The sequence below is a fragment of the Nycticebus coucang genome, chromosome 7, assembly GCF_027406575.1.
Source record: "Nycticebus coucang isolate mNycCou1 chromosome 7, mNycCou1.pri, whole genome shotgun sequence".
NCBI classification, from domain to species: domain Eukaryota; kingdom Metazoa; phylum Chordata; class Mammalia; order Primates; family Lorisidae; genus Nycticebus; species Nycticebus coucang.
In genome coordinates this window covers 61537229-61550261 of record NC_069786.1, presented here as the reverse complement: position 1 = coordinate 61550261, position 13033 = coordinate 61537229, and the positions used below count along the sequence as shown (strand labels likewise).

The window sequence follows — 13033 nt, the reverse complement described above, 5'->3', positions numbered from 1 at the left end:
GTCTCTGGGAACTGGATCAGAGGGGTCTGGTGACTCCTCTGATATGGCTTACAACAGTGCTGCGTGGAGTCAGGAGGAGCCACCTAGCAAATAGATCAGTCTGGGAAGGTTGATGTCTCCTTCCCCACTTTGCCCCTCCGTCGGACCCAGTCACTGGTATCTCTGCAGATGGCTAACCCAGTTGCCTGTAGTGAACAGATGCTCCAGGGGTTTGCACCTGCCTGAATTGCAAGGAAGTCTGCCAGGCCCCTGCAGTCTGCCGCTATCTAGCAGGAGGAGATGGGGCCTGACATCTTTGAGTGCTTGATGCAGGTGGTGGGAGGGAGGTGTTCACTCAGGCTTAGCCCCGTCCCTGATTGATGTTGCTAACAGAACAGACAACTTTGTGGGGTTCTGTCTCTGTTTCTGCTAAAATCGCCTACAGAAGACGGGCTGTTCTGAGTTCAAACGTCTTTGCTGCTGGAGGTTTGTGTCCGATTACCTCTCTGAGTCGGCCCTGCTCTGGAAGCTTCCCGGGTTTGTGAGCAGCCTCGGCAAATCCTTTGCTCACTGGTGGCCTCCTCTGGTTGCCCAGAGAGACGGGGGTGTGGCTTCAGAATATCCAGAAGTGAGCCGTTTTGCTTTTGTTTGCGTCCTTGTGATCACAGCTTGCCTCAGCGGTGTTGATGTGTGTTCTTCAACCTTCTCTCTTGGTGCAGCTCAAATCCACCAGGATACTTACTAAATTCCTGTCCCTTAACTCTCCTTCTGGATGGGAGCCTCTGTGGAAAGCTGGCTTCAGTCTGCCATCTTGTCTCTCCCCCCCAACTTGCAATTTTGTCCAGTTAATGTCTCTTTCTTCTTAGACCTCTACAGTAAAACCAGGAAGGCAAATGGAAAGTACACAGGGAGGACAATGAAATGCGGCAAAGCCTTTGTCGTATGATAGTGACTTCCCGGGCGTGAGGGCATGTGTGTGGCTTGCCCTCTGCGGCCAGTCAGGGTTTTTCTGTGGGAAAGTGGAGAGGAGCTTCTGGAGCCGCTCTGCCTCCGCTTCACTGTACACTGCTCCATATCCATTGTGCCACTTTATATAAATGCCACATTCATATAAAATGTTCTTATCCTTTTAAATATTTTACACTTACATATGTTGTAAACCATTGCTTTAAACAATCGAGGATCTTTTAAAGAAATTAAGGAAAAATAAATAACAGTGTTTTGTATGTACTCACATTTATTTAGTTCTAGTGACCATCATTCCTAGACCTAAAATTCCATGTGATATTTTTTTCCATTCAGCCTAAAGAACTTCTAGCATTTCTCATAGCATAGTTCTGGTGACAATAACTTCTCTAGGTCTTTGTTTATCTTAAAATTCTTTATTTCACAGTAGCTTTTGATGGGTAGTTTCACTGTCTGTAGAATAATGGGCCTTTCTTTCTTTCTTTTATCATGCCACTTTCTTCTGGCCTGAAGTGTTTCCAATAAGGTCTTGTTAGTCCCATACATCAATCAGTATGTTTCTTCTGGTTGCTTCCAAAGTTTTTGTTTGTTAGTTTTCAGCAGCATGACTAAAATGCATCCATCTGTCTATGTTGATATTCATTAACATTTTATAAGGTAAGATCAAGGTCTGTAAGTTAATATTTTTACCAACTTCAGGAAATTTTTGGCCTTTATTTCTTCAAATATTTGTTTTGTTGTATTCTCACTCTTTTCTCTTTTAGGTTCTTTCATAATGTATTACATTTACTTGATATTATTCCACAGTACACTCATTTTTCTTTTCAATTTGTTCTCTGGTATTTGAATTGGGTAATTTCTATGAATTTTCTTCAAGTCTAACAATTTTTTTCTGACATCTGCAATTTTTTTTAAACTTGTCCAATAAGTTTTTCATTTTGGATTTTTTGTTCTTTTTTTTTTTTCTTTTTAACAAAGAAATGGTTGACTTATAGAGAATACAGTAGAACCTCTGTAAGTTGACTACCCAAGGAACTATAACAAACCAGTCGTGGAAGTGGTCAATATAAGGACCTAGGTCTACTGTACTGATTCATACATGTGGTGCATGTCCAGTCTATGAAAATTAGGCCAACTTAAGGAGGTGGTCAATGTAGGGAGGTGGTCAACAATGGAGGTTCTGCTCCATTGTATTTTGTAAATTTTTTTTTTTTTTTTTTGTATTCTCTAGGATTCATTGAGGGTATAAAGAATTAGGTTACACTGATGGTGGTTGTTAGGTAAAGTCCCTCTTACAACTGTATCCCATTTCCAAGAGGTATGTCATACATTGTAACCCTCATCCTCCTCCCCCCTCCCCTCTCCCTGATCCCTCATTCCCTTACCCCATGCCTTATATTACATCATCTACTGCCTTCATATTAGAATTAAGTACTTTGGATTCTTGCTTCTCCATTCTTGTGATGCTTTAGTAAAAAGAATGTGTTCCACCTCCATCCAGGTAATACAAAAGATGTAAAGTCTCCATCTTTTTAATGACTGAAGAGTATTCCATGGTATGTATAATACCACAGCTGAGTAATCCATTCCTGGGTTGGTGGGCTTTTATGTTGTTTCCACATTTTGGTGACTGTAAATTGAGCTGTGATAAACAATCCAGTGCAAATGTCCTTAAGATAAAATGATTTTTTCTTAGGTGATGCCTAGTAATGGGATTAAAGGATGGAATGGGATGTCTAATTTGAGTTCTTCAAGGATTCTCCATACTTCCTTCCAAAAAGGTTATATTAGTTTGCAGTCCCACCAGCAGTGTAAAAGTGTTCCTTTCTCTCCACATCCACACCAGCATCTGTAGCTTTGAGACTTTGTGATGTGGGCTATTCTCACTGGGGTTAGGGGATATCTCAGGGTAGTTTTGATTTGCATTTCTCTGATGATCAGGGACAATGAGCACTTTTTCAAATGTTTGTTAGCCATCCGTCTGTCTTGGTCAGGGAAGGTTCTGTTCATATTTCTTGTCCAGAGGTACATGGGATTGTTTACTCTTTTTCTGTTGATTAATTTGAGTTCTTTGTAGATTGTAGTTATCCAACCTTTGTCAGACTGATACCCTGAAAATATCTTTTCTCATTCTGAAGGTTGTCCTTTTGCTTTACTTGTTGTGTCCTTAGCTGTGCAGAAGCTTTTCAGCTTAATTAAGTTCCATTTGTTAATTTTTTTGTTGTTGTTGCTGCAATGGCCACTAAAGTCATAAAATCTTTCTCCAGTCCAACATCATCAAGAGTTTTCCTACACTTTGTTCTAACATTTTTATCGTTTGATGTCTTAGATTTAGTCTCTTATCCATTTTGTGTCAATTTTAGTAAGGGGTGAAAGGTGTGGGTCGAGTTTCAGTCTTTTACATGTGCTTATCCTGTTCTCCCAGCACCATTTGTTGAACAGGGATTCTTTTCCCCAATGTGTTTTTGTTTTGTTTATCAAAAATCAGATGGCAAGTGGAGACTGGTTTCATCTCTTGGTTTTCTATTCTATTCCATATGTCTATGTCTTTATTTTTGTGCCAATACCATCCTGTTTTAATTACAATGGACTTGTAATATAGCCTGAAGTTGGGTATGGTGATACCCCCAACATTGTTTTTATTACTAAGAACAGCGTCAGCTATACAGAGTTTTTTCAGGTTCCATACAATACAACGTACTATTTTTGAGTTCTTTGAAATATGATACTGGTATTTTAATAGGGATTGCATTGAATCTGTAGATTGCTTTGGATAGAATAGGCATTTTGACAATGTTGATTCTTCCCAGACAAAAGCATGGTACATTCTTCCATTTGTTAGTGTCTTCTGCAATTAGAGTTTCACAGTTCTATTGAAAAAATCTTTCACCTCTTTTGTTAGGTATATTCCTTTCTCTCCATATCCACACCAACATCTGCAGTTTTGAGATTTTGTGATGTGAGCCATTCTCACTGGGGTTAGATGATATCTCAGGGTGGTTTTTATTTGCATTTCTCTAATAATTAGGGACGGTGGGCATTTTTTCATATGTTTGCTAGTCATTCATCTGTCATCTTTAGAAAAGGTTCTATTCATGTCTTTTGCCCATTAATATATGGGATTGTTGGTTTTTTTCATGTGGATTACTTTGAGTTCTCCATAGATCCTAGTTATCAAGCTTTTGTCTGATTCAAAATATGCAAATATGCTTTCCCACTGTGTAGATTACATGTTTGCTTTGGTTGTTGTCTCCTTATTTTTCTTCTCATATTGTTTATTCCTTGTGACAATTTTTCCTTAAAATTATTCAACATATTTATAATAGCTCCTCCAAAGTCTTTTTTGTTTATTCTAACAATGTGGTCATCTCTAGATCTATTTATATTGACTGCATTTATCTCCTGACTATGAGATAGTCAGGAAACATTTTCATGTTTCTTCATATATCACATATTTTTTTAGGTGGCATTGGTATGTTCAATCCTGGGAACCTAACCTACAAAAATTAATGCAGGCTGGGTGCGCTGGGTCATGCCTATAATCCTAGCACCTGATCTAGAAGGATGAGATGGGTGGATCACTTAAGCTCAGAAGTTCAAAGCCAGACTGAGCAAGAGTGAGACCCCATCTCTAAAAACAAATAGCTGGGCCTTGTGGTGGGTGTCTGTTGTCCCTGCTACTCAGGACGCTGAGGCAAGAGGATCTCTTGAGCCCAAAAGTTTGAGGTTACTGTGAGCTATGGTGCCACAGCACTCTACTGAGGGCAATGAAGTAAGACTCTGTCTTAAAAAAAAAAAAACAAAACTTAATGCAATTTGTGAAAGGTGATATACAGAGCATTAAAAAAAAAAGTATACATTTTTTTCCTTTAAGAATTGAAAACGCTGCATTAAAATTGTAATAATCACTATATACAATTACCAAAAAATGAATATAAGTAATTTTGAGGACCTTTTGTAATTGCAGAAGTCAAATGTGACTTGAGTACTTGTAAATTTATTACAGTTTTTCCTTTCTTTTAATGTGTATACCCTCTTTTGGCACCCTCTGTATACAAGAACATTCACTACATCATGGGAGCAAAGAATCTAGAACCAAGTTGAATGTCCATCAGTTAGTGATTGGATGAAAAAGTTGTGATACATTCATACCATGAAATATTATTATAGTTAGTATATAATTCAGTAGTATAGTCACAAGGTTATACAGCTATCACCTCTATGTGTATTTAATTTTACAGCTTTTTTATCACTTCAAAAAGAAACTTCATACCCGTTAGCAGTCATCCCCATTTACTCTAATCCTCACTGCCTGGCAATAACTAATCCACTTTCTGTCTCTATGTACTTGCCTACTCAGAACATTTTCTATAAATGGAACAATATGCAATCTTTTGTGACTGAAGCCACAGAAGATTTGCTTAGCATGATTTTTCAAGGTTTACCCATGTTGTAGCATGAAGCAGTACGTCATCCTTTCTCATGGATAAATAATATTTTACTATATGGATTTACTATGCTTTGTTTATCCATTTATCATTTGATAGACATTGGATTGCTTGATTTTTAGTATTGTGAATAATCTGCTGTGAACATTTATGTGGAAACATTCTCAATTCTCTTAGGTACATATTATACCTTAAGAAATTAGTAAAACTGCAGTGTCATAAGCTAACTTTATCCCTCACATTTTATTGTTAAATTGTTATCTGAGGTGGCTACATCATTTTATATTCCCAGTAGCAAAGAATAAGCATTCTAATTTCTCCACATCCTTACCAAAAATTGTTGTTGTTTGTCTTTCTAATTATAGGTATCCCAGAAGATATGAATCACACTGTAATTTTGATTTGCCTTTCCTCTAAGAACCAGGCATGTTGACCATCTTTTATGTACTTCTTTCATCTTCTTTGTCAAAATACCTAATTCAAATCCTTTGATCATTTTTAATGTGAGTTATCAATCTCTTGTTGTTAAGTTGTAAGAATCCTTTACATATACTGGATACAAATCATTATCAGATATGTGGTTTACAAATGTCTTCTATTCTGTCTGTTCATTTGATGGAATTGTTTGCAGCACAAACATTTTTAATTTTGATGAAGTTCAGTGAATCTATTTTCCTTCTTTTGTTTGTGTTTCTGGTGTTATGTCAAAGAAATAATTGCTTAATCCTGGGTTATAAAGGTTTATTCCAAAATTTCTTTCTAATAGTATATAGTTGTAGCTCTTCCATTTAGGCCTATGCTCTATCTTAAGTTAATTTTCATACATATTGATAGATAAGAGCTCAGTTACATTGCTTTGCATGTGGATAGTCACTAATATAAGCACCATTTGTTGAAAAGACTTTTCCTCATCTGAATTGTCCTGGTGTTCCTGTTGAAAATCAATTGAACATAAACGTAGAGGTTTGCTATTGAACTTCCAATTCTATTTTATTGATCTATATAGCTATCCTTATGGCAGTACCAAATTATCTTGCTTACTTTATCTTTGTAGTAAAACATATAGTATTTTTCAAATGTAATTTCTGTAACTGTTGAGATTATTATGTACAGTTTTTAAATTAATATGGTATATTAAAAAATGTTCTGTGTTGTCTCAACCTTGCATTTTTGAGATAAATTCTGCTTTTTCAGGGTATATAATCCAACAATCCAGGTATGTTATGTGACTTGGTTTGCTACTATTTTGTGTAGGATTTTTTAAAATCTATGTTTGTATGCAACATGGGTGGTCTATTGTTTTGTATCCTTGTAATGTTTTTGAATGGTTTTGATGTTACTCTAATTCTGGCTTCATGAAATGAGTTTGGACATATTCCTTTTATTCTATTTTTTGTAACAGTTTGTTAATGATTAATACTAACTCTCCATTAAACATTTGGTAAAATTTACCAGTGGAACTACATGGGCTCAGGATTTGCTTTGTGGAAAGTTTTCTGGGAAAGTTTTCATTACTAATTCAATTTTTACATGTAATATTTCTATTCAAATTTTCTATTTCTTCTTGAGTCTTCTTTCAGTTATTTATTACATTCTAATTTTTTTTCTAATTTTATCTAATTTGTTGGTATATAATTGTGTATGGTATTAATTATCCTCCTCTTAATTCTTGTGAGACCTATGGTGATTTTAGTAATCTTCATGCCTGATTTTAGTAATCTGAATCTGCTCTCTTTTGTTCTTGCTTAGTCTATCTAAAGATTTGTCAGTTGTGTTGATCTTTTAAAAGAACCAATTTTGGGGTTAATTAACTTTCTCTATTGTATTCTATCTTTTTGGTTATTTTTTTTCTGCTAATTTTGGGTCTATTTTATTCTTCTTCTAGTTTCTTAAGAGGGGAGGTTAAATTATAAGTTGTTTAATTTTCACACATTTGTAAATTTTCTTCATTTGCTTCTGTTATTAATTTCTAATTTCATTTTATTCTTATCAGAAAAATAATTTGTGTGAGTTTAATCTCTTTAAGTTTACTGAGGTTTTGTTTGATGACCTAACATGTAGCTTATCCAGAAGAACCTTCCACATGCATTTTAGAAGAATATGTGTCTTGCCTAGATATTTTCATTTATTCTATGATTCATCTCAAATACAAATCTTACCTTTCTTAACATAAAACAAATAGCAATCTGAACTATCATCCTATTGTTTACATATTTCCAGTGTTTACTCTTCTTTCTTCTGGTAATGGCGTCCTATTTTTTCTTCATAGTTCCACTCATTTACTCTGACTCCAGTCACAAAGTATGATTCCCATTTTAACCCTAGAACTACAGTGACTGACTAACTTAGCACTGGTCATGTAATTCCAACCACATCAATAGTATTTAAATCTTGGACCTATTATGTGGGAAGCACATTCTTTCTGTTCAGGGAGCCACACTGGCAGAATAACAGTCGGCAGAATCTTGCCAGCAATAGGAGAATATCCAGCTAGCGATAAAGGAAACATGATAGGAAGAAGTAGGGTAAGAAGGTGATTCCCAGTGACATTGATTAAGAACTGGAATCCAGGGTGGCATCTGTGGCTCAAAGGAGTAGGGTGCTGGCCCCATATACTCCAGGTGGCAGGTTCAAACCCAGCACTGGCCAAAAATTGCAAAAAAAAGAACTGGAATCTAAACAGGTTAGAAACTAGAGCTAGTTCCAAATAGGCTTTAGTTACTTGAGGTAACTAACTACTTTCAATTTTGCTGAAGTTCATTTAACTTGCATCCACCTCCACAAAGCTTTCTTGCTTCACTTGCCCATTTTTGAGAAATAATGTTAGAGATTCTTAGATAGGTGAAAATTTGGAGTAGGCAACATTATTGTTCTTTTTTATTATAAATTTCTGTGATTTTTGACCACAGCTTACAATAGACTCTTAGATCGGTTTCAGACCTTCTATTGCTCTGTCAATTTCTCATGGATACATTTTCCTTGATTGTGAAATATAGATAATGACATTTTCTACCTAAGGATTGGATTATTTGGGAACCTAGAGAAAGAGATTTCATACAAACCATTTAGTCCAGTACCTGATACAAAATAAGTAATCAATCTATGTTAACTTTATCATTTGATTTGGTTATGACCTATTTAAAATATAACAAAAAATATAGCAGCTACTTCAAAGCTTAAAATATTGCAGGTTATATGAGTACATTAGAATAGATTATTTTTAATAGATATACAAGCTATTTATATAACTTTTCAGCTGGGAAGTGCAAGAGAAATTTATAAGCATTTTATGTTGGTTTTAGTATATCTTTGTTTTACGGTTGTATTCATTTTTCATAAGACCACTCTGCTTTCATTTCTATTACTTCATCATGTGTCCGGTGAACGTTAATATATAATTTATATGAAAATAAGCTCATCATTTACTAATTCCTAAAACTATACAGGAAAAACACACAATAATAATAATCACCCACATGAGGTTTCCTCCCCCAAATATTCCATCTTTAGGTATTTTCAAATGATATTTCAAAATTATCTGACTTGGAATATTTTATACTCTGGTAATTGTAGACATATTCTAAAGAATCTATTCTAAATACCTAAGAAATATATCGGGACTTTGTTATCATAGACCAATCTTCTTCATAATTCGTAATCGTCTTTCTAATAAATGAGAAATTTAGATTTAATTCTAAATCAAATTTTACACCAAATATGAGTCTTCTGTACAATGCTTAATAGTAGCAATATATTTTTAATATTAAAAAAAGGATGCTAAGCTTTCGCTATCTAGGTATACATGGCCAACTAGTTTATATTTAACTTGAGAGTGATATGTGAAATTCAAAAAAGCAGTCATGAACCCTTTGAATGGGGATAGAAGCCCTCAGCGAGCCTTACCAGGTTTCCAACAGACAACACGTTACTGAACTGCTCCGTCATGGGATAATGCTCCATGGCCATGAAGAGTGTATTTAGGACGATGCAGATGGTGATGGCCAGGTCCACAAAGGGGTCCATCACAACCAGGTTGACCAGGTGTTTCACCTTTAACCATGGTTTACAACAGTCCCAGATCAAACACATGTTAGCAAATTTATACCAGCAGGGTGGGCATTTCTGTCTGGATTCTTCAAGTTCTGGAAGAAAAAAAGTTACATTCTCATGAAAACTGCTTACTTTCTATTAAGTACTCTTTGGTCTAAATTAAAATTAATTTTTAAATTGCATGGTGGAGCAGAGAAAACTTTTAATGGGCTTGCTATCACAGAAAGGGTAGGCACAGAGAAGCTAGTTTGCTTACCAAATTTATTTTAGCTGAGCTAGTTTCCAATATTCTATCTGCAATATTTAACTGTCTGGTAAGTATCTTCCAGGCCACCAGAAACTGATGGGCAAAACTTGCATTAAGGACACTTAAAGCTCATCCACGTTCTAGATACAGCAAGAGACAAGTGTTGTCAAAGACTTCTCAGGAGATGTCCTAAAATGCTTAATTAGGCACAACTGAATCTCGCTTTCTTGGATTAGATATATTTTGAGGAGTCTTCTTATGAGATAATTTGTTGTTATCACCAGTCTAAGTTAAAAATGTCAAATAAGTTACATTAGATTATACGTTTGTTATTAAACTCAACAAAGTTCCATCTCTCTCTATTTCTCAATTTCACTAGAGAGCACAAGAGGAAATCCTCAACCTAAGAAACTGGTGCTCCTCTTAACCTAAATCAACATTTCACCAAATGAGACTCATCAACTAAGGTTAAAATACAACAGGATTTTAGGAGGAAAATACATAGAATTCATAAAATTTGATGGTATGCATTTATTTTAATGTGCTAAAATCTGTAACTATCACACCAAACTGAAGACAGGAAATGTCATATTAAAATACATTTATTTCAGCAAATGGTACAAAGATTTTAAGAAGAATTGCAACTAAATAATAGGAGAGAGAAGACAGAAATGCACAGATCGTTAAGGTGATACCCCAAATAGTGGAGTGGTATTTGGTAATTACTGGCAAAGTATTTTCGGTAATTAGGAAGTGGAAAATTATCTACTATTTTTCTTTGGCAAGATGATCTCTCAGTTAACTCATGAATGGGGAGAAGATGCAGAATTTGTTGCTTTGTGCCAATGTCATTGCTGCACACTTTTTTAGCTACTCCGCCAAACCTGTAACAACAACATCTTAGCACTGAAATAGAGGGAAGAGTCCTTTTTTCATCCATAGCATAATTGACTCAAGTCAATCACTCTAATACCATGTGGCAACTGGAACATCCCTCCACATCTGTCTCAGTTAATGATATAAAGTTTACATTTCCCTAAGGTATTTCACTGCTTATTTTCTTAAACAAAATTTCACAAAAGGCAGGGTCTTCAATTGTCTCTTTGGACATGGAAATTTTTTTTTTTTGCAGTTTTTGGCCGGGGCTGGGTTTGAACCCACTACCTCCGGCATATGGGGCTGGCGCCCTACTCCTTTGAGCCACAGGACTCCAGAGCTGCCCCTGGACATGGAAATTTTTCAGCTGCACAGTTTATGTCCTCTTGTGTGTAATTTTGTAAACAATAAAACGTATTTGAGTTGAAAGTCAGATAAAAATATCATTTTCACACACTAGTTATTCTGTAGCTATTTTTAAACTCCCCCATAGCCTCATATTTACAATGAAGATAAAAAGAAGATATCATTTTTGCAGTAAATAGCGGAAGAGAAGCTACAGTATCTCACTTTGCCTGTACACAGTCAGAAAACTTTGTTTTTCTCTTAGTGCTAGCTGTCATCTAGTAGAGAGAAGCAAGCACAGAAAAAAATAAATCGTAGAAAAGTTGAAGGGGGGAAATTCAGCAGGTGTCGCTCGTCTTGACACTAGGAAAAACCAGAGCAAATTCGTTTAAGATCTAAAGTAAAATTATTCAATTATTCATTGCAAAAAGAGAGAGAGAATCTCACACTTTGAAACAAAGCAAAGCACTCAGGAGAGAACCACAGCCACCTCTCCATTATTCCTCTGTGGGTTTTCCACACTGAGAATCATTTGCAGGTAACCATGTATCATTGGCTGGCTCACCTTGATCTCTCAGATCCTCCCCCCATCCTTCACAAAGATGTGGCCAGGAAACCTTTCTAAACGATATTTGAATGCAAGCAATCCATGTTTGCTCCCCTATTATTACTCATTAAACATGAAGCATTTAGTACTCTGGACAATGGAGATTTGGCTGTAGTTAAAAAGAAGAAAAACAAAAATTGCCAACAGGATCAACAAACCTGGTTCGTGAAAAGAGAAGGTGAACTAAACCACAATCAAACTTTGAAGAAAGAATTCCCAGATACATTATGTCAACCAGGAAATCTTTGTACCATCATGAGGAACTAAAGGACTATATTAGAATCAGCTGGATATGCACGTATGTGCTATTATTGCTCATAACCACTCTCGACCAGTGTAACCCTAAGTGTTTAGATAAAATTGAGTAGAGAAACATCACCTTTTCATTATGCATAACTGGTGAAAAATAGAATCAAAACTTAGCCATTGTCTCTCACAAAAATACATAGTCCAAAGCTCTACAGATATTAAAACGGAAACATTCCCCATCTGCTGCTTTCTAAATTATATTTATATCTAGGGCATCTTTTTCATCCTAAGCATCTCAATGAGATGTATTTCCACTGCGGAAGAGGTGGGGCATTCATTTTGAACTCCAAATCACATTTAGTGGACAAGTCCAACCTCATGGCAGTTTGATATTTTTTAAAGTAATTTCTTATGTTAGCTCAAACTTAATTCTATCAGAAGTGCAAAGCGTGACCGTGGATTTAGACTTACCCTGTCTCCTTCTCTACTTCCTGCTTTGGGGAGCAGGCATGCTGCTGACATCGGTAGCAGAACCACTGGCAGCTTCCTCTCAGTGGTTTTGCTATGGCAAGGAGCTGAAGACCATAGAATCTTCAAAAGATTTACCTGGAGGGACAGGGAGGAGCAAGCTACTGGCAGCCGGGGGGGGGAGAAGGGGTGCAAGCTAACGCAGGCAAGGTTGGGGAAGAACGTACTAGAGTTTAATATTCCATTGAAATCAGTGAAAATATTTCTGATACTGCATTTGGACATTTCATGAAGATCGGGTCTTGGAATACTGATTTGACTGGGATGTATATGGTCATCTGCCCTGTGAATTCTTTTTGACTGCGACTTTTCGACGTTTAGCATTGATATTAATATTATGGGATCTTTGCATTCGTGCAAGAAAAGAACTTTTCTAGTTATCTACCCAATCTCAAGAGAAACTATAATCATCGAGAAATGCATGTGTGCAGCCTTTCTCTCTCATTTTCATTCTCCTTTCTCCTTCTCCTTTGACATACCTACACACACACATTCTCACACACCCAGGAAGAATGGGTTGTAAAGAGAGAGCGGGGAGAGAATAGAATCAGAGGTCGAGGGAGGGGATAAAATACATGTTACATGAAACTTTTTTCCCAAGTAGTTGAAGTTGCTAGTTGTTCGAATCCACTTACAGTGCGGAAAGGCAAAAGCATGTGAATTAAAAAAAATAATAATGAAACTACTAAAAATGATAATATTTATTGACTGTCTCATGCTTACCAAGTACACAGGTGC

General features: G+C 36.1%; 1 protein-coding gene across 3 annotated transcripts in view; it reads right to left on the bottom strand.

The window, feature by feature from the left end:
* Nucleotides 1-13033, bottom strand: part of LOC128590433 (sodium channel protein type 2 subunit alpha) — a 154797-nt gene that overhangs the window by 61741 nt on the left and 80023 nt on the right. For all 3 annotated transcript variants that reach the window (XM_053597749.1, XM_053597748.1, XM_053597750.1), the window contains exon 14: nucleotides 9297-9535. In XM_053597749.1, coding sequence (XP_053453724.1) covers nucleotides 9297-9535 — 239 coding nt within the window. The remainder of the gene's footprint in view (nucleotides 1-9296; nucleotides 9536-13033) is intronic.